This window comes from Geotrypetes seraphini, chromosome 6 (assembly GCF_902459505.1).
Source record: "Geotrypetes seraphini chromosome 6, aGeoSer1.1, whole genome shotgun sequence".
Lineage (NCBI taxonomy): Eukaryota > Metazoa > Chordata > Amphibia > Gymnophiona > Dermophiidae > Geotrypetes > Geotrypetes seraphini.
Window position 1 is genome coordinate 205,542,264 of NC_047089.1, and position 18,126 is coordinate 205,560,389.

The window sequence follows — 18,126 nt, forward strand, 5'->3', positions numbered from 1 at the left end:
CAGAGCCGAGAAGCTGTGTCTTTGGTATCTTCTCAGCACGTCAAACTTTGAAGTCTTTTTTTTTTGTGTGTGTGTGTGTGTGTGTCTTTTTTTTTCCATCACTATTTTATTGTTTTCCAGTGTTTTCACTGAGTTTGGTTAAGTTCTGTCAGTTTTTCAATTTTTGGCCACTTTGAGGCCTTTTTTTCAACCCAGAGAGCATCAATATACTGAAGCTACCTGGTACATTGAGCCTTTTGACTTTGCATCGACTGTTTTCCCCTTCATGTCAAAGAGGGTTTCTAATGGCTTCAAGATGTAATCGGACAATTTTAGGCTCTGACTCCCACAATTGGTGTGTTCAGTGTCCTAGGTCCTGAACATCGGAACATTTCATTGTGAACTCTTGTCTGCATATGCAAAAGCCAGGCAGATTCAGTGTGATAAACTTTTCGGTTCAGCATGGAGGGGAGATTCAAGGCCTGACGCTCAACCTTTATCGACACTGGCTACTTGGTCCTCAGTCAGTACCTTTACCTCTCATTATTGTTTGGAACACAAAGAGTCAGTCGGTTTGGACAAGCATTTCTGTAAAATCGTTTCTCTACCTGAGCACCAGCTTTCTTTCCAGACCTGTTGGGTTTCACCAGGCTCATGTTTATTTAGTATTAAGCCTTTTCCAGAGACATGATCCTGTCTGCTTGTTCTTGGAGAAAATAATTTGTCCCTGTCCCCGAGAGTTTGGCCCCATCCCTACCAGCTCAGTCCATGACCTTACAATCTCGGTCCCCGTCCCATCCCATCCCACAAGCCTCGGATAGTTATGATTTTATACTTAACTTATTTTATTAAAGTATTAAAAAAAAAAATATTCTGTACAATTGTCATTTTATAAACACAATACACAGCAAGGATCAACAAAATCCCTGTCTTCCCTCCCCAAATATCCTCTCCACTATCGAGAAAACTGAATAAGCCAAATTATTACAGAATGTTACACAGAAAAATTATGTTAACAGAATACTGCAGTCACACATGACAGGAATAGTGTTAGGGGAGTGCTATTAGGGCAACTGCCCCCTGATCAGAGAGAACCTTAAGTCTGCTGGAAGCTAAAGAACCACGGCCTGGGCTTTGCAGTCCCCGTCCCCGCAGGAACTCAATTTCTCCATCCACGTAAGTTTTGTCGCTGACCTTGCCCCATTCCTGTAAGCTCTGTCTTAACCACACAATCCTCTAACACTTATGATTTTAAAGTGTTTGAAGCTTGTACAGATGAGGACAGAGCTTGCAGTAATGAGGCAGAGGCAAGGAAAGAAATCAATGGGACGGGAAAATTAGTTCCCGTGGGGACAGGGAAAAGTTTGTCCCCGTGTCATTCTCTACCAGTTATGTCTAACACCAGCTCTAGCAGGATACATATTTCAAATTTGATATATTCTAATCACAAAATAGAAACTAAATTATTTTTTCTACCTTTTGTTGTCCTCATTTTATTATTCAAATCATGTTGGTCTCAGGTGCTGGTCTCTGTTTTCTATTGTCTACTCTTAACTCGCTCGCCAGGGTTTCCTGACCACTTGACATTTTATTCTTTCTCCATGCTCACCATCCATCTTCTATCTCTGTGTATGTATTGTTCCCTATGTTCAGTTTCTCCCTTCTCTGTCTCCTTTACGTTCCTTTCTAGTATTTTCCCTGTGCCCATCTCTCTGCCTGTGTATAGGGAGTGGGGGAAAAAAAGAGAGATCCAGGGTGCATCTCTCCCATGCCCTCTACTGCCACATCCAACAATTTCTCCCTCTCTAATCTCTCGGATCATGTGCAGCATTTTTCACCACTGCTTTATTCCCTCCCTCCCATGTCCCAAGTTCATGCCACCTGCCTTCCTTGGTTCATATCCCCCTTCCTGCCTTTGTCCCAAATTCATGCCCCTCCCATGACCCAATGTGCTCCTTTCTCCCCCCCCCCTTTCTCCCTTTGTCCCACATTCATAACCCCTCTCTCCCTTACTTGTTCTCTTCAGGGCTACACTCACTCCCTTCAGGGCTGTCCAGCTGGGCTGCTGCTTCCTGCCTTCAACTGCAATTCTTTGCAAGGGCACGGGCAGTGGTTCTTACACACTGCACGTGGCTGACCTGCAAGCCTTCTCTCTGACATTGGACAGATAGCTTCTGGGTTATCCACATGCAGCATACAAGAGCTGCTGCCTGCATCCCTGTAAAGAACAAGTGCGACTGAAGTCAGGAAAGAGCAGCCCACCTGGAAGGAGGACTGTTGAGGTAACCTGGGATCCCCGGCTGACCCAGAAGGCTTCCCTATAATGTCAGGTCTGACATCGGAAGGAAGCCTTCCAGGTCGGCTTCAGCAGAAGGGGGCATGCAGCTGAGGGGCAGAAAGGAGGCCTGTTTACATATGGGATCCCCAACAGCAGTGGCATGTGGCAGTGGCTCCACATTGGGGAGGAAGGGGACGGGTGACCTGTGTAGTGCCGTGTTAATGGCAGTAAGGAACAAGGGGGTGCTTCTAACTACAGGGATAAAGCTTTTCACCGTTCTTGCGAGCGTTGAAAAGTTTTGTTCCTGTGTCTGTGGTGAGTCAGTCTTTGGTGTCTCCGTAGTTGCGGGCAAGCCTCGGCCCACCGTGTCCTCTAGTTTGAACCAGTCCAGTTTTTCTTTTAGAAGACACCTGTGAAGAAAGCCCAAGAAGGTACTTATTTAATTCTTAGCTTATAAAGGCAGCAGAGGCACTTATGTGCCTTTTAATAAAGCCAGCCTCAGTAGAGTGCAAATTCAGACAACCAGTTTTACACCTGCTGTAAACATGGTGCAAATGTCTGCATGTAACTTACACATATACATTCCAAATCTTCCTCGTCACTGTCCAAACTATGCCTCTAGGAATGCCTACATAAAAATACATGTGTACTTTTGGTATATGTACATGGCCCTGCAATTTTTTAAATGACATTTTCTGTACTGAAAGCACTTTACATGTTAATAATCCTTTATAAAAGACCCCCCTTGAGCTAAGGTGGCTTTACACCAGGAAAGGTTTTTAATATACAAAGGTGTTTTCAAAATATTTGGTAAAAGCTTGGTAACTGCTACTTGATATTCTGACTAATTTGAATCCTCCTCCACCTGTATATTCAATAGGCCTAATACTCAAAGCAGTTTAAGCAAGCAGAAGTAGTTCCTGCCTGTTTAAACAGCGCTTAACACATGGTCCAGCACTGAATATTTGGGTCTAACAGCCAGCAATAGTAAGCAATTAAAAAAAAATGCTCCCTCTCACAAGCTGAATATTGACAGAATGTGTTTTTTCTTCTAAATTCCACTTTGGAGCAGTTAGCTGAGCAGATGACACTCAAAGTAATTGGGCCTTTGGAGGTGACTGATTTACAATATGAAAAATGTAGGTTTTTATTCTTCCCTCCATTTCATATTTTTTTTTGTTGTTGTTGCCTCCCAGTCTGCCCTGGTGATTCCATTTTTCTCACCAACTGAGGACTGCAGAAGAAAATCTCATATTTGCTGTGAGGGCTCCACATTTCTCATGCTGATACATTTTACCTCAGGTCCTGTCTGTCAGGAGACTAGGAAAATGTGTCCTCTGTTTAGATTGTTTTTCAAGGCATAAAAAATTTGCAATAAATTTACCATATCAACTTGATTACAAGTGAGGGATGAACAGATCATGCTGGCGGTATATGCTGTGACAGCCTGGAGTGACTACTTTTTCCCTTCTTGTCTCCAGTTTGCTTGGACACATGTGACGCTATTGATTGTCGTTACCCAGTCACATCTCATCATTCACAACCTGTTTGAAGGAATGATCTGGTAAGTACCAATTATTTAATTAATTTTGTTAGTTTGTCATAGAAACGTGATGACAGATAAAGGCCAAATGGCCAATACATTATGCCCATTCATAGCATCTACTACCGTGTTTCCCCGTAAATAAGACACTGTCTTATATTAATTTTGTGGCCAAAAAAGGCACTAGGTCTTATTTTTGGGGATGTCTTTTTTTTTTTCATGTACAGTGATCATCTCTCCCTTCCTCTCCTCCACCCCAATTCTTCCTATTTCCTTTTTCTCCCCCCCCATGTACAGCATCTTTCCTCCCCTCTCACCCATCCCCTTGTGCAGTATCTTTCTATCCCCCCTCCCATCCCTTGTGTAGCAGAACCCTTGCAGCTTCTATCCTTCCCTCCCATCCCTTGTGCAGCAGAATCTTCCAGCTTCTATCCCTCCCTTCCTCCCCCCCGCCGACTCATCTCTCTCTCCCATCCGAACTGTAAAACAGTAATAAATACCTTATAACGAACCGACAGTGTCGGCAGCAATCTAGACAGGCTACTTTGTGGTCTATTGCCCGGCGTTCCTCTGCTGAGTTGCTGATGATGTCATCAGTGATGAGGCAGAGGAACGGCCGGGCGATAGAAGGCTGCGAAGCGGCCTGTCTAGATTGCTGCTGACGCTACCGGTTTGTTATAAGGTATTTATTTCTGCCTCGCGGTTCAGATGGGAAGGAGAGATGGGGGGGGGAGCGCTGCTGCCGGTGACTAGGACTTATTTTCAGAGGTAGGGCTTATAAGACCTACCCCCAAAATCAAGCTAGGGCTTATTTTCAGGGAAACAAGGTATCTTCTCCTCTCCTTAAGAGATCCCACGTGCCTGTCCCACGCTTTCTTGAATTCTGACAGTCTTTGTCTCCACCACCTCTACCAGGAGACTATTCCACACATCTACCACCCTTTCTATAAAAAAAAAATATATTTCCTTAGATTACTCTGAGTCTATTGCTTTTTAACTTCATCCTATGCATTCTCATTCTGGAGCATCCTTTCAAATGAAAGCGATTTGCCTCATGTGCATTTATGCCATATTGGTATTTAAATGTTTCTTATCATATCTCCCCTCTCATGCCTTTCCTCCAAAGTATACATATTGAGATCTTTAAGTCTGTCTCAATTCACCTTATGATGAAGACTACCAACCATTTTAGTAGCCTTCCTCTGGACCAACTCCATCCTGTTTATAGCTTTGTGATGGTGTGGTGTCCAGAACTGTATATAATATTCTAATACAGGGGCATCAATACCTCCTTTTTCTTACTAGCTATGCCTCTCCCTATGCACCCTAGCATCCTTCTAGCTTTTGCCATCACTTTTTTAATCTATTTGGCCACTTTTAGATCATACTCCTCTCCTCAAAGAGCTAGGCTGATGCTAGCCCTAAAAGCCCATATACTTGATTTGAATTAAATTGAATTAATGACTATTGAGCATGGATAATGAGACACCAGCGCACTCATAAAGCTGTAGTTGCCAATTAAGCTGCTAGCTTTCACTCAAGGTGTGCAAAATAACAAATATACGGAAATGATGCATAACGCAAGGTTTACCAAAATAATTATTTATTGCTTTTATTTTGCCATCATGGACCTCAAAAGGCTAGTTGCGTTAGCGGGAGGTCGTTATAGTTGCCAAAATGCTCGCCTTCTGATAACGATCTCAACCCGATACTTCGAAGCTCCCCAATATATACCTTCAGTCCAGTTTTACATCATTGGCCGTCAGCCAATCAACTAACAGAGGCTGTACTTAAATTTAGACAAAGACCTTCTTTTTAACATAGACTAAAAGTTCCAGAAATCATAATTTTTTGTTTACATTCATTTCTGAATATACATAAACATTTTATAACATAGCCAAAGAAATGTTATCTGAAACTGCTTATTTGTGTCGAGAAAACCTACATTAAAAAGTGCTGAAAACTTGTCAGCCTCAGAGAAAAAGGAGGGGCTGTTTCCCCCTTTCTCTCTGAGCTGACAGCTTCAAATTTCATTGGCATACAGATTCAGAAACCTTCCTATGCTGGAGATTGGAACAGCAGTTTCTGACTCTAATTATTCCCAGATGTTACCCTAGGATTTTTCCTTAGTGTTCCTTCAAGTTTAAAATATATACAATATTAGAAATCAAGTACACTCTTTCACATATCTTTCATCCATCAATTCATTCGTTCTTTCGGGGCCCCTTCCATACATTCATAGCTTCACACATTATATGTCATTCATATTTAATGCATGTTATATCTCAGTTTGGGATACGTAATCTAATATGCTCTTCCTAACCAGCCTAAGGCACATCTGATATCAATTAGAACCATGAGGCTAAAAACGGGAAAAACCTGAACAAGGAGAAACGCAGAGAGAAAAAGAAAGAAACATAGAGGCAGTTTCATCCCTCCAGAAGTGTGTCCTGATTTCCCTTATGGTCTGGCTTAATAGCAAAGTACATAAAAAGAATATTATTATGCTTTTCCTTAATATTAATCTGTAGTGTGTTTTTCTGGCCTTGGCTACATCCATATTCAGATTTTTATTCACCAATTTTTCGTACGCTTCTATTGGGTGTGGCCTTAACTAACACATATGCTTGTATAACTAGAGTTACCCAGAATTATACGAAAAGCAGGCGCTTTTGTAGAAAAACTCCACAAAATACTGCACCATCATGTCCTGACGTCCATTCCATTATGTCCCATAGACATCACCCCCTACTGGCCACGAGCCACTATTCCTCACTATGGATCTCAATTTAATTCAAATCAAGTATATGGGCTTTTGGGTCTAGCATCAGCCTAACTCTTTGAGGGGAGTATTATGTTCCATAAGTCTTTTGAAGTCACTTTTAGATCATCACAAACTATCAGACCCAAGTCCTGCTCCTCTTTCGTGCACAAAAGTTTTTCACCCCCTGACGGTCACTTCTGATGAGTAGTCCCCCCCTCCTAATTTATTGTTAATTTGTGTGAAGAAAGGCTGCCAACCCATCCTCAAGAGTGCACAAATCCTTTAGTGGCCTTTGTGGTTTGGGGCAGCAGTGAAAATGTAGCTGTGTGCCATCCAGTCAAAGATGAATTATGATGTGTCATGGGATGGAGGCTCATGATGCCAGAAAAAATTGGTGGCTTTGATGAGTGAAGGTAAGGACAGGTATTAACCAGCATGGCTGTGGTGCTGAGTCTTATCTGCAAAGCTGAAACAAAAACAGATAAAAATGAATGCAGTTTTAGGCCATTGGCCTATTTAGTCTGCATAATCATGCCATCTACTATCCCTTCCTCGCCTCCAGAGAACCAATGTGCTTGTCCCAAGCTTTCTTGAATTCAGATACACTTTTTGTTTCTATCACCTCCACCGGGAGGCTGTGCCACATATTTACCACCCTTTCCATGAAAAAGTATTTTCTAAGGTTACTTCTGAATCTACACTTCTCCCTCCGTATTCACGGTTTCGAGTATTCATGATTTTTAGCTTGCTGGCTCCTCCCCCAAATTACATCAGCTTGCGTAGAGAAATCGCTGATTCCAAGGATTTACAGGAAAAAATCGCTTTTTCTCAGCACTTTCTTCACCGTGTTTTACCTCTCCTTCAGGAACAGGCAAGGTCTCCCACCTTTTATTCGCGGTTTCACCATATTCACGATGGTTTTTAATAGAAAACAGTGAATAACATATGAAAAAAGTTATTCACAGTTTTTCTTTATTTGCGGTTCTGTAATCCCCTATCACAGCGAATACGAACGGAGAAGTGTATCTCCTTTCACCTTCATCCTATGCCCCCTTATCCCAGAGTTTCCTTTCAATTGAAAGAGACTCGCCTCATGTACATTTATGCCACGTAGGTATTTAAACGTTTCTATCATCATCTCCCCTCTTCTGCCTTTCCTTCAAAGTATACATATGAGATCTTTAAGTCCCCATGCACTTTATGAAAAAGACAACCATCCATTTTAGTAGTTGTCCTCTGGACCAACTCCATCCTATTTATATCTTTTTGAAGGCATGGTCTTCATAATTGTACACAATATTCTAAATGTACATGGGTTGTACTGTATGTTTGGTTAATGCATTTTGTATGTTTTCCTGTAACCTGCAAAGATTTTGGATGTGCAGGATATAATTTTTTTTTTTTTAATGGGGCCTCACCAGAGTCTTATATACAGGGGCATCATTACCTCCATTTTCCTACTGGCCATTCCTCTCCCTGTGCACCCAAGCATCCTTCTAGCTTTCGCTGTCACCTTTTCAAACTGGCCACTTGAAGATGATTACATACTACCACACCCAAGTCCCGATCCTCTTTTGTGTACATAAATTTCTCACCCCTTAAACTGTATCGTTCCTTTGGTTTTTTCAGTCCAAATGCATGACCATGAATTTCTTAGCTGTCAAATTTCAAACTATTCTTCAAGCTTTGCTAGGTCCTTCCTCATGTTCTCCACACTGTCAGGGGTGTCTGCTCCATTGGTATCATACGCAAAAAGGCAAATCTTACCAGACAGCCCTTAATCAATATAACTTACACAAATGTTGAAAAGAACAAACCCACGAACTGCAGCTTGAGGCACATCACTGGTAACATCCCTTTCCTCAGAGTGAGCTCCATTGACTACTATTCTCTGTTGCCTTCCACTCAAACCGTTCCTCACCCAGTCAGTCACCAAGTGCAGCATATTTAATAGACACCTGTATGGAACAGTGTCAAAGGCTTTGCTAAAATCTAAATACACCACATCTAATGCTCTCCCTCTGTCCAACTCTCTGGTCTGACAAGACCTGCCTCTGGTGAATCTATGTTGCCGTAGGTTCTGTAATCCACTGGATTCCAGAAATGTCACTATTTTCTGTTTTTAAAAGTGTTTCTGTTAATTTACTTACCGGCCTGTAATTCGCTACTCTTCCTTTCGTCCACTTCTGTGAGAGGGACCACATCTGCCATTCTCCAGTCCTCCAATACCACTCCCAACTCTAGAGAAGCAGTGGGATCTGCCAGAACTTCCCTAACTTCTTTCATCCTGTGCACTCTTGGATATACGCCATTTGGCACCATCGCTTTGTCCACTTTTAGTATAGCTGGCTCCTCACGAACACAGTCCTCTGAAAATTGTTTATGGTCTACCACACCTCTTTTTCCATTTGCATTTGTCTTCTGTGGTCCTGCTCTCGGCGCTTCAGAACACAGAACAGAAATATTTTGTTAAGCAATTCAGCATTATCTTCAACAACATATATATATTCCTTCCCTTCACCTTTGAGTCTCACAGTGCCACTTTTGCACTTCCTCTTATCACTAACATATCTAAAAAAAAAGTCTTGTCCCCCCAGTTTACCATTTGTATTGCTGTCATGACTACCGTATTTTCACACATATAACGCGCGTGCTATACACGATTTTACAAACCGAGCATAACCATGCGCGTTATACTATTGTTTTCTGTCTTGATGTCGCCCTCCTCCATCTTCCTGCAGCGTTTGCTGAAAGCCGCAGCAGCGGCTTCCATGCGCCTCCTGCGGCTGGGAAGCATTCCCTTTGACGTCGTGACGTCAGATGAACACTTCTGGGTCAGCCGCAAGAGGCACATAGGATCCGCTGCCCGCAGCTTTCAGCGAACGATGCAGGAAGATGGAGGAGGGCACCAGCAAGACAGAAAACACCGCATCACAATAGAATAGGTATTACAGGAGCATGCACGGTATACGTGTGGGTGCGCTATACCAAAATTTTCTTACATAAATTCCTTGTTCCCGCGCGCTATACCCGTGTGCGCGTTGTACACGTGTGCGCGTTATATGCGTGAAAATACGGTACTTTATCAGTTTATCAGATATCTTTGCCTATTTTCCTCTTTCTGTGATCATTTGTAGTTTGTGTAAGCTAACCTCTTTTTTTTTTTTCCTTACCTTGTCAGCTACTATTTTTGAGAACCAAAGTGACCTTCTTTTCCTATTACTTTTACTTATGTTCCTTACAATAGCTTCTTTCAGTTTTGCCCACTGATTTCCTACTTCTTCCAGATGTTTCCATCTACACAACAACTTAGGTTATCTGAACAAAGATTGTTTTTTTTGAAGTCTAAAACCTTTGCTTTCGAATGAGCTCTCACTATACCTATCTTAATATTAAACCACACCATTCTGTGATCACTGGATGCCAGATGATCACCCACTGTAATGTCAAAAGCAATTTACCCATTTGTAAGCACTAAGTCTGGTATGGCTCTGTCCCATGTGTGTTCCATTACTAACTGCTGGAACAGTTCTCTCTACTTTTTGGAGACCTCATAATAAGGATACCCTCAATCAACATCTGGCATATTAAAATCATCTATTAGCAATACTTCCTCTTTTACAGCTATATTTTGAATGTCTTCAATTAAATCTCCGTTAATTCCTTCTGTCTGTCTGTAAAAACATTTTCTTTTTTTTCTTTCCAGATTAACCCACAGTGCCTCTTCCTTACCCTGACGGTCCTCCAATTGAGTCACCTTTAATATGATCTTTAACACATAACACCACTCCTCCTCCTTTTCTTCCTATCTTGTCTTCCAGAACAAATCATAGCCTAGTATAACTACACTTCTCCCTCTGGATTCACGGGGGATAGGGGCAGAGCCAGACTGCAAATGGTGAAATACCGCGAATATCTTCTGGTCCGGCTCTGACCCACCCCACCTCCCTCCCGCCTTCCCAGCCTTACCTGGTGGTTAACAGGCTTTTGGGGCAGGAGCGATCTTCCTACGCTCCTGCCCCGTGCAGATCACCAATAGGAAATGGCTGCCGTGAGTTCCTGTAGTCCACCAGGTGAGCCCGGGATGCCAGGGGGAAGGCTAAACTATGTGGGGTGTTTTTTCTTTTTTTTCCCCCTCCCCAAAAAATCTCGAATATGTGAAATTGCGATTGCTGAAGCCGCGAATGAGGAGGGGGAAGTGTATATCCCAGTCATGGTCATCTGTGAACCACATCTCTGTGATTGCCACTAAATCCAAATTGGTCTGTTCCATCACAGCCTCTAGATACAGAACTTTATTTTCCATACTACAGGCATTAGTATATACTGCTTTTCCAGACATTACCCCTTTTTCCCATGTGTGTAGAGGTATTCAATGATTCACTTACCTGAGGGCTTATACTTACCTGGGGGTTTTGATCACCCAGCCCCAGTGATTCTAGTTTAATGCCCTCATCAGTAGGTTAATCAGTCTGTTGCAGAAGACACTTTTCTTTCTTTGAGAGATGCACATCAGTTCTGCTCAGCAGCGATTGAAAAATCATCTTATGGTCCAGGAAGTCAGAATGCTCTCGATGATGCCATCCGCACAGCCACACATTCATTTTCAGAATGCCAGCTTCACTGCCTTGGCCTTTTAGCCTCGACAGGGAGATTGATGATGCCATCTGCACATCTGTCTGATTCACCTTTCCTAGAGCCACAAAGTCACTTTTTATACAGTTGGAGGGGTACCTAACAGTATCATTAGAGCCAACATGGAGGAGCAGTATCGGGTAATAGTCATTAGGCTTGATTAGTCTCAGCAAGCTCTCTGTAACATCTTGAATTTTGGCACTAGGCAGACAGCACACCTCCTAGGACATCATGTCTGGCCTGTACTTCTCAGGAGGGAATCACCAACCACCACTATCTTTTGCGTCCTAGTGATTATGGATCCAGCAACTTTGGGCATTTCGATCTTTGGTTCTTCCTCTCCCCTGGGATACTCTTCTCTCCTCCACTTCCAGGGCTGCATACTGGTTTTTCAGTTCAAGGGCAGGTGGAGTCAGGATATTGTCCTGCAAGATCCCATAATTTGAGTCCAGCTGTCCTCTTTCAACATGGACTCTTCTTCTCCACGTTTGGAAATCTTTGTTGCCTCATGCAATATTTCATTGATGTACTTCTCATTCTTGCTTTTCAGTCTTGCCACTTCTTTTCTCAGTTTCTTCATGAGGGATTCAAGCTGTAGACACATAGAACCAGCCCCTCTCCTTGGGCAACATTTTCTGTCTGCATGGAGGTAGAAACTGTAACTGGGGCAGCAGCTTTGGTGGCACGATGTTTCTCAGCAATACTGTGGTTGCAGAAGTAACTCACACCTGATGAAAGAAAAGAGAAGAGAAAACAGTAAAAGCCCTTCCAAAGCAGTTATCCTCCTAATTGACTGAAGAGCCTGTAAATCAAAAGATGAGCTTTGGGGTGGGTGGGAGGCAATTAAACATGAAACAGAGGCTTTCCTGAACTGCTATCTATTCTCTAAATTGATGTTTTCTTATGCTGTAAAATGCAACCTACAGTACGAATCTAGACCTAAAACACTTTTTATATAAAAACCCTAACAGAGACTTTAAAGAATACACTATTGTCTAAACTGATTTTGCTAAATAAGTAGAGTAATTAAAAAAAAAAAAAAAGAAGAAAAAGACAATGAAATCACATTCTGAAGACCAAGTCTAAATGCCAGCAGGTAAGATACTGCAATGAAGTTTTTCCCTTAGCAGGTCCTTACTCAGCACCTCTTCAGTGCCCCATCCCCCACCCCCTTGATAAAGTCTAGCTGTGTCTGTAACAAGCTGCCTATTTGATGTACATCTTGTAGACTAGTTACTTGCATCTTATGTGTTGTAATGTTGTGTTGTGTACTATTAACATTTGCTGGTAGTGAAATTAATCTGGCAGGTTTATTGCACTAGAATCTAGAGTACTCTGCAATTAATTTCATCTCCTATGTGGAGTTATAGTTTATTTAAACTTTATATACTGCCATTAACTGATCAGCAGGTCAAAGCAATGTACAGGCTAAAATAGATAAAGAACTCCAGTAAATTACAGGAAAGATACACTCAAAAGACAACAGTCACACAATAATGCCCTGAAGCGGTGAAATAGTATCTTCTGATCTGGGTGCCATCTTTTCAGGTTCATCGTCCCGATTTCCTGTGTGATCTGTAATGACATCATGGCCTACATGTTTGGGTTTTTCTTTGGCCGGACTCCACTGATCAAGGTCAGTGCAATGTGTTGTACGGTGGTCTTGTGCCCAGGATCTGGAATGCAAGAATGTTCTCTGATGTATCAATCGGAAATGCTTCTTTGACTGCATCCTCTGTTTCTTTGTGTTTCTTTGAGCCTGGGTTGGTAAAGTTCAGCTGTTTACCTGTGACGCCTATGCTATGAGAATAGCATTTTACACGATCCTTACGTTTGCTTCTTTTAAACATATGCGTTCTCATAATCCCAGCCATACTGTAGCTATTCTTGGGGTGTGTTATGGAAGCAGCCTCACTTAAGTAGAAGGGAGAACATGTTAGAAGCCATTAAGGAATCGCAAGGAGTCTCATTCTTAGGGTTCTTGTGTGTATTTATTTATTTATTTGGATTTATTAACTGCCTTTTATGAGGAGATTCACCCAAGGTGATGTACAGCGAGTACAGTTCAACATAGGTCTTACAATTTTGTTAACAGCATCACGGTAGTAAAAAGACCAAATATGAACAAATACAATAAGTGAGGTAAACTCAAAATCAGCAAATAGAAACGTAACAATAGGACTACCATGAAAGAGTTTAAAAAATATACTTATAAAGCACTGAAATTCAAATAAGAGACATATATAATACAGTGTCAGCATAACACTTATGAAACAACTGATAAATACTCAGAGCATTCAAATAGCAAATATGATGCTTATACTTTTCTACCATACACCTTATCCTTTAGCCGAGGGGCCAAGTGCACTTATTAGTTGGGAACAAGATGGGTGGTACAGAGTCCATTGGGTTAAACAGATGGGAGGCTAAACTCAAGGCAAGTTGATTATACAGTTTAACAAGATATAGTTTTAAGAAGATGTTAAAAACCAAGCTATTTGTAGACGCATACTTTTGATTTGTCTTTCCTAATATTGTCTGGGTATTTTGGTAGCACCTTATAAAATATGTTATTGAAGAATTTATAGGTCCTATTTCTTATGTATTTTGACATTATATTGGAAAGTGATTTGTATTGTTCTTTGTTTTTGCTTTATGTATGTTCATTTGGAAACCGCTGTGACTCCAGGCGGTATATAAAGTTTTAAAGTAAGTAAACAAATAAAGAACTGTAGCAAGCTAGTCCTGGTGAAAAATTAGTGTGTGGTCAATCACCCTACTATATATTTAAGGTTTGGGTGAAGAGCCAAATGTTCACCTGCTTCCTGAAGTAGAGAGTCTGGAGTTAGACTTAGCCCCTCTGGGAATAAATTTCAGAGTGTGGGGGCTAATCTTGTGAAGGTCTCAAAGGTGTGTAAAGGGTTAAATTAGTTGCAGCTTATGTAAACTCTTTTTGGTTAGACTAGTGTACAGGGCATTACAGTAGTCTAATCGTGATGTTATCATAAGAACATAAGAATTGCCATCTCCGGATCAGACTTTGGGTCCATCAAGATGGCATAGACAAATGTGGTCAGACTTGTCTTTTCAATATATGGCGAGAGATTGCATAGCTGTCATAGAGACAATTTTTAAAGGTTATTTGAATTTGCGGGATCAGAGTGAGTGATGTCCTGAGATTCCTGACCTGTGAATTTAGGGGGAGTTCTATAGATATATTTGTTTATAGAGTATGAGCTTTGTTACTTGTTGATTTTACATACTCTTCCCTATTAATTTGGTGGAGTTCATATATCCCAAAATATATTTTTGAAGTCCCCTTCTGTTAGGAACCCAAAGAATCTCTGTTTTGCTTGGATTCAGGCAGAGTTGTTTGCCCATTCCTGAGTTGTAGTTCGGCAGGCAGTCAGTCTACTCATAGTTGTGGGTAGATCTGGTTCAGTGGGTATGAGTAGTGGCACATCATCGGCATAGATATAAAATTTTGAGTCCATTTGTAAGCAGTTCAGCCAGAGGCTTAAGATTAGATATTAAATAAGATTAGAGACAATATGGAGAGCTGTGGCACCCAAAATAATATGCTGCTGTTGAACAGAACTGATTGTTGTCTGTCTGACAAATAGGATTTGAACCATGTAAGTACTGTGCTGCAGATACCTGTTTCTGCCAGTCTTGAAAGCATGATATTATGATCCATAATGTCAAAGGCTGCTGAGAATTAGTATTGGAGGCAGATCCCCTGTCACGGTTTCTGTGCAGATCATCAAGAAGGGTCACGAGTCTGAAGCTGGATTGACATGGGTCTTGCCAATTACTTTAGAGTAGCCAGTCATTGAGTTGAATGCAGACATTTTTTCTTATGTTCCTTACAATAGCTTCTTTCAGTTTTGCCCACTGATTTCCTACTTTTCCCAGATGTTTCCATCTACACAACAGCTTAGGTTATCTGAACAAAGTTTAGTTTTTTTACTAGAACCTTTGCTTTCGAATGAGCCCTCACTATGCTTATCTTAATATTAAACCACATCATTCTGTGATCACTGGATGCCAGATGATCACCCACTGTAATATCAAAAGCAATTTCCCCATTTGTAAGCACTAAGTCTGGTATGGCTCTGTCCCATGTGTGTCAAAAAAACTCGGATATGGTGAATATCACTAATAATCACAAAAACACTTTCACCAAAAGGAAAAATGAAGGTATAGTAAATAAAGACACAAGCAGAAACCAATCTTAACGGAAGAAAAAGCCTCAGACAGGGGCCCGCCCACCTCCACAATGGTGGAATAGCGGTGTTCAGGCGATCACTTCACTGGCATAAAACCTCCTATTTTGATGGTCTTAGCAATGTGTTGAAAAATTGTTTTCAGAGTTGAGTGATATGGAAGAAGATAATAATAACTTAACTTTCTCCTTAAACTCCTTAACTTTCTGTCCCATGTGTGTTCCATTACTAATTGCTGGAATGGTTCTCCCTGTAGAGAATCCAGGATCTCTCTACTTTTTGGAGACCCCATAATAAGGATACCCCCAATCAACATCCTGGCATCGGTAGTTTTCGGGCTTGTTCTCATCAAGGGAGCTCTTTTTCAGTAGGGGGCGCACCACAGCTTTTTCTAGTGTTGTTGGCAGCTGCCCTTCCACAAGCGAGGTGTTAATGATTTTAGTGGCCCCTTATGGAAAGTGTATTCTTTCCATAAGAAATCTTAATTGAAGATGTGCGTATACTGTTGTGACTCCTCTGTCAAAAAGTATAAAATGGCATCGCTCTATATGATTAAAGTACCAAGAAAAGATACTACAATATTTTGTGAGTGGGTGCCAGTCCTTTCTCAGGGGGTTTTTTTTTCCCGTGTAACATTGATTGGTGGAACTTTTGTCTACCTGCCAGCCACATGGTACATTTTGGGCTCCTTTTATGAAGCCGCGTTAGCGATTTAACGTGCATAATAGCACGTGCTAATTTGCCGGCTGCGCTAGCCGCTACCGCCTCCTCTTGAGCAGGCGGTAGTTTTTCGGCTAGCGCAGGGGTTAGCGCACGCTAAAAATATGCGTGCGCTAAAGCCGCTAATGCGGTTTCGTAAAAGGAGCCCTTTATCTCAATATGTGGCTTATCTTTGCAGTAATAATGAAAACGCAGAAGGAAGCAGTTCTTCAGGAATGAGAGACCCAGCCAAGTTCCTGTGTATAGATAGGAGCCTCATTCTTTTTTGTCTCCCACAGATGAGCTGACACTTGAATTTTAAAGCACACGCAAGTAGATATTAATTAAGGATCTTATGGCCGTGAATGTTGCCCGTGAGCAGAGCCTAGATATGAATGAAGTAAGCAGGTTGTGTTCAGGGCAATATTAACCATTAGGGAGATAGGCAGTTAAGGTTCAAGGTTCAAATTTATTTGTTATACTGTATATTATACTTTAAAATAGTGGTAACAAGAATTCAAATAAAGGGCAACAGTTTCTAGGGTTACAGAAAGGGGCTAGAGCAAAGAGCATCTACAGTCAGCAGAAAACAAGTGATCCTGACAGCCACACAAACTCTTTGACTACCATAACCACAGGGAGAATAACCCATATACTTAAATAAAGACTTTAAAAGTATGATTTTAATTATGCCTTTTTACGTTATGTTCTAGGAGAGACTTTAGTGGGGTGATCGTGATTGTCAAGTTAATGTTCAAAATGTCAGGGGAAGCCCTGAAAGCCTAAAGGTTAATTGATAGTGGACCCAAGGCTCTCTTAAGATGCTGGAGACCTTTGCACTGGCCCTGATCACATGTGAGGATGCTGCGATGAGGAACATGATCTTTTCAGCAGAATAACCCTGTCATTAAAAAATAAGAGAGACTTCCGGTAGGGGTATGCAGCAGTGAGGACGTAGTTCTAGCTGCTCCTGACACCCCCTGCTAAATCTGCAGTTGATTGCCAGCAAAACATACTTCACCGTACTTGCTGTAGAAGAAGGGGTACCCCCTTACCACCTGCAGAACCTTTCTAGCCACTTCGGACCTAGATGGCAGTGGAATCATTGAAAAAAGGACAGACCAAGCGCTCATTGGGGGGAAACACAAGATGGCAGAGACCTTTCTGGCTTCTCCTTTGCCAAGTTCAGCGTGGGCGGCAGAGATTATGGTGGAGGTGAAGTCTGCCATGGAACTTACCTTAGCTAGACAACTACAGCAGATTTTGGATAAGTTTGAAGTAATGGACCAATGTATTCTTTCACTTACGACGGATATAAAAGAAGTGCAGGAGAGAGTGTGATGGAAGACGCGCTGCAGCTGTTGTTGGAAGACTACAAGTACATCAATAAGAGACTAGATTTGGTCGAGGCAAAATTGTACGACTTGGAAAATCGTTCACGTCAGAATAATCTTTGTTTAATAATCTTACCTGAATCCATTACTGACAAAGAACTTAAAGCTTTCATGGAAAAATGGTTGGCGGCTTCCCTTGGACTTTCTGGAGTGGTTGGGCTCATAGGATTGGCCCACAGTGGGATAATAGCGAGCGATCCTGTTGGGAATTAGACTTGGTAAACATCTGGAGATTCCTCCACCCTATTCCACAATATCCAGGGCCCATTCTACTCTATCCAGGAATGATTATCTGTTGATTTCTACCTCTTGGGTATCCTGAATGGGGAAGGCGGAGATAGGCCCTTGTGAGATCTCGGCCCATGCCCCAGTATGGGTGGATTGGGAGGGCCCTGGAGAGTGATTGGGTGGGGGTCACTTGGAAATTTCCATTAGACTTATATGCAGATCAGACTTTTTGAAAATTTCTCCTGAATAGTTGGAGGGGAATACAAGGCGGTTAATGCTCTTCAGAGTGAGGACTCGGGCCTTTTTTGGGAAGCAGCCAAGTCTATTCTGAGAGGTCATTTTAGCTATGCCAGCCATAAAAAGAGGGCCCGAGACCGAGC

General features: G+C 41.8%; 1 protein-coding gene across 1 annotated transcript in view; it reads left to right on the forward strand.

Moving 5' to 3' along the window:
- The window catches only part of CDS2 (CDP-diacylglycerol synthase 2), a 99,626-nt gene that overhangs the window by 54,450 nt on the left and 27,050 nt on the right, over positions 1–18,126 (forward strand). The window contains exons 7-8 of the mRNA XM_033948953.1: positions 3,739–3,821; positions 12,748–12,835. Coding sequence (XP_033804844.1) covers positions 3,739–3,821; positions 12,748–12,835 — 171 coding nt within the window. The remainder of the gene's footprint in view (positions 1–3,738; positions 3,822–12,747; positions 12,836–18,126) is intronic.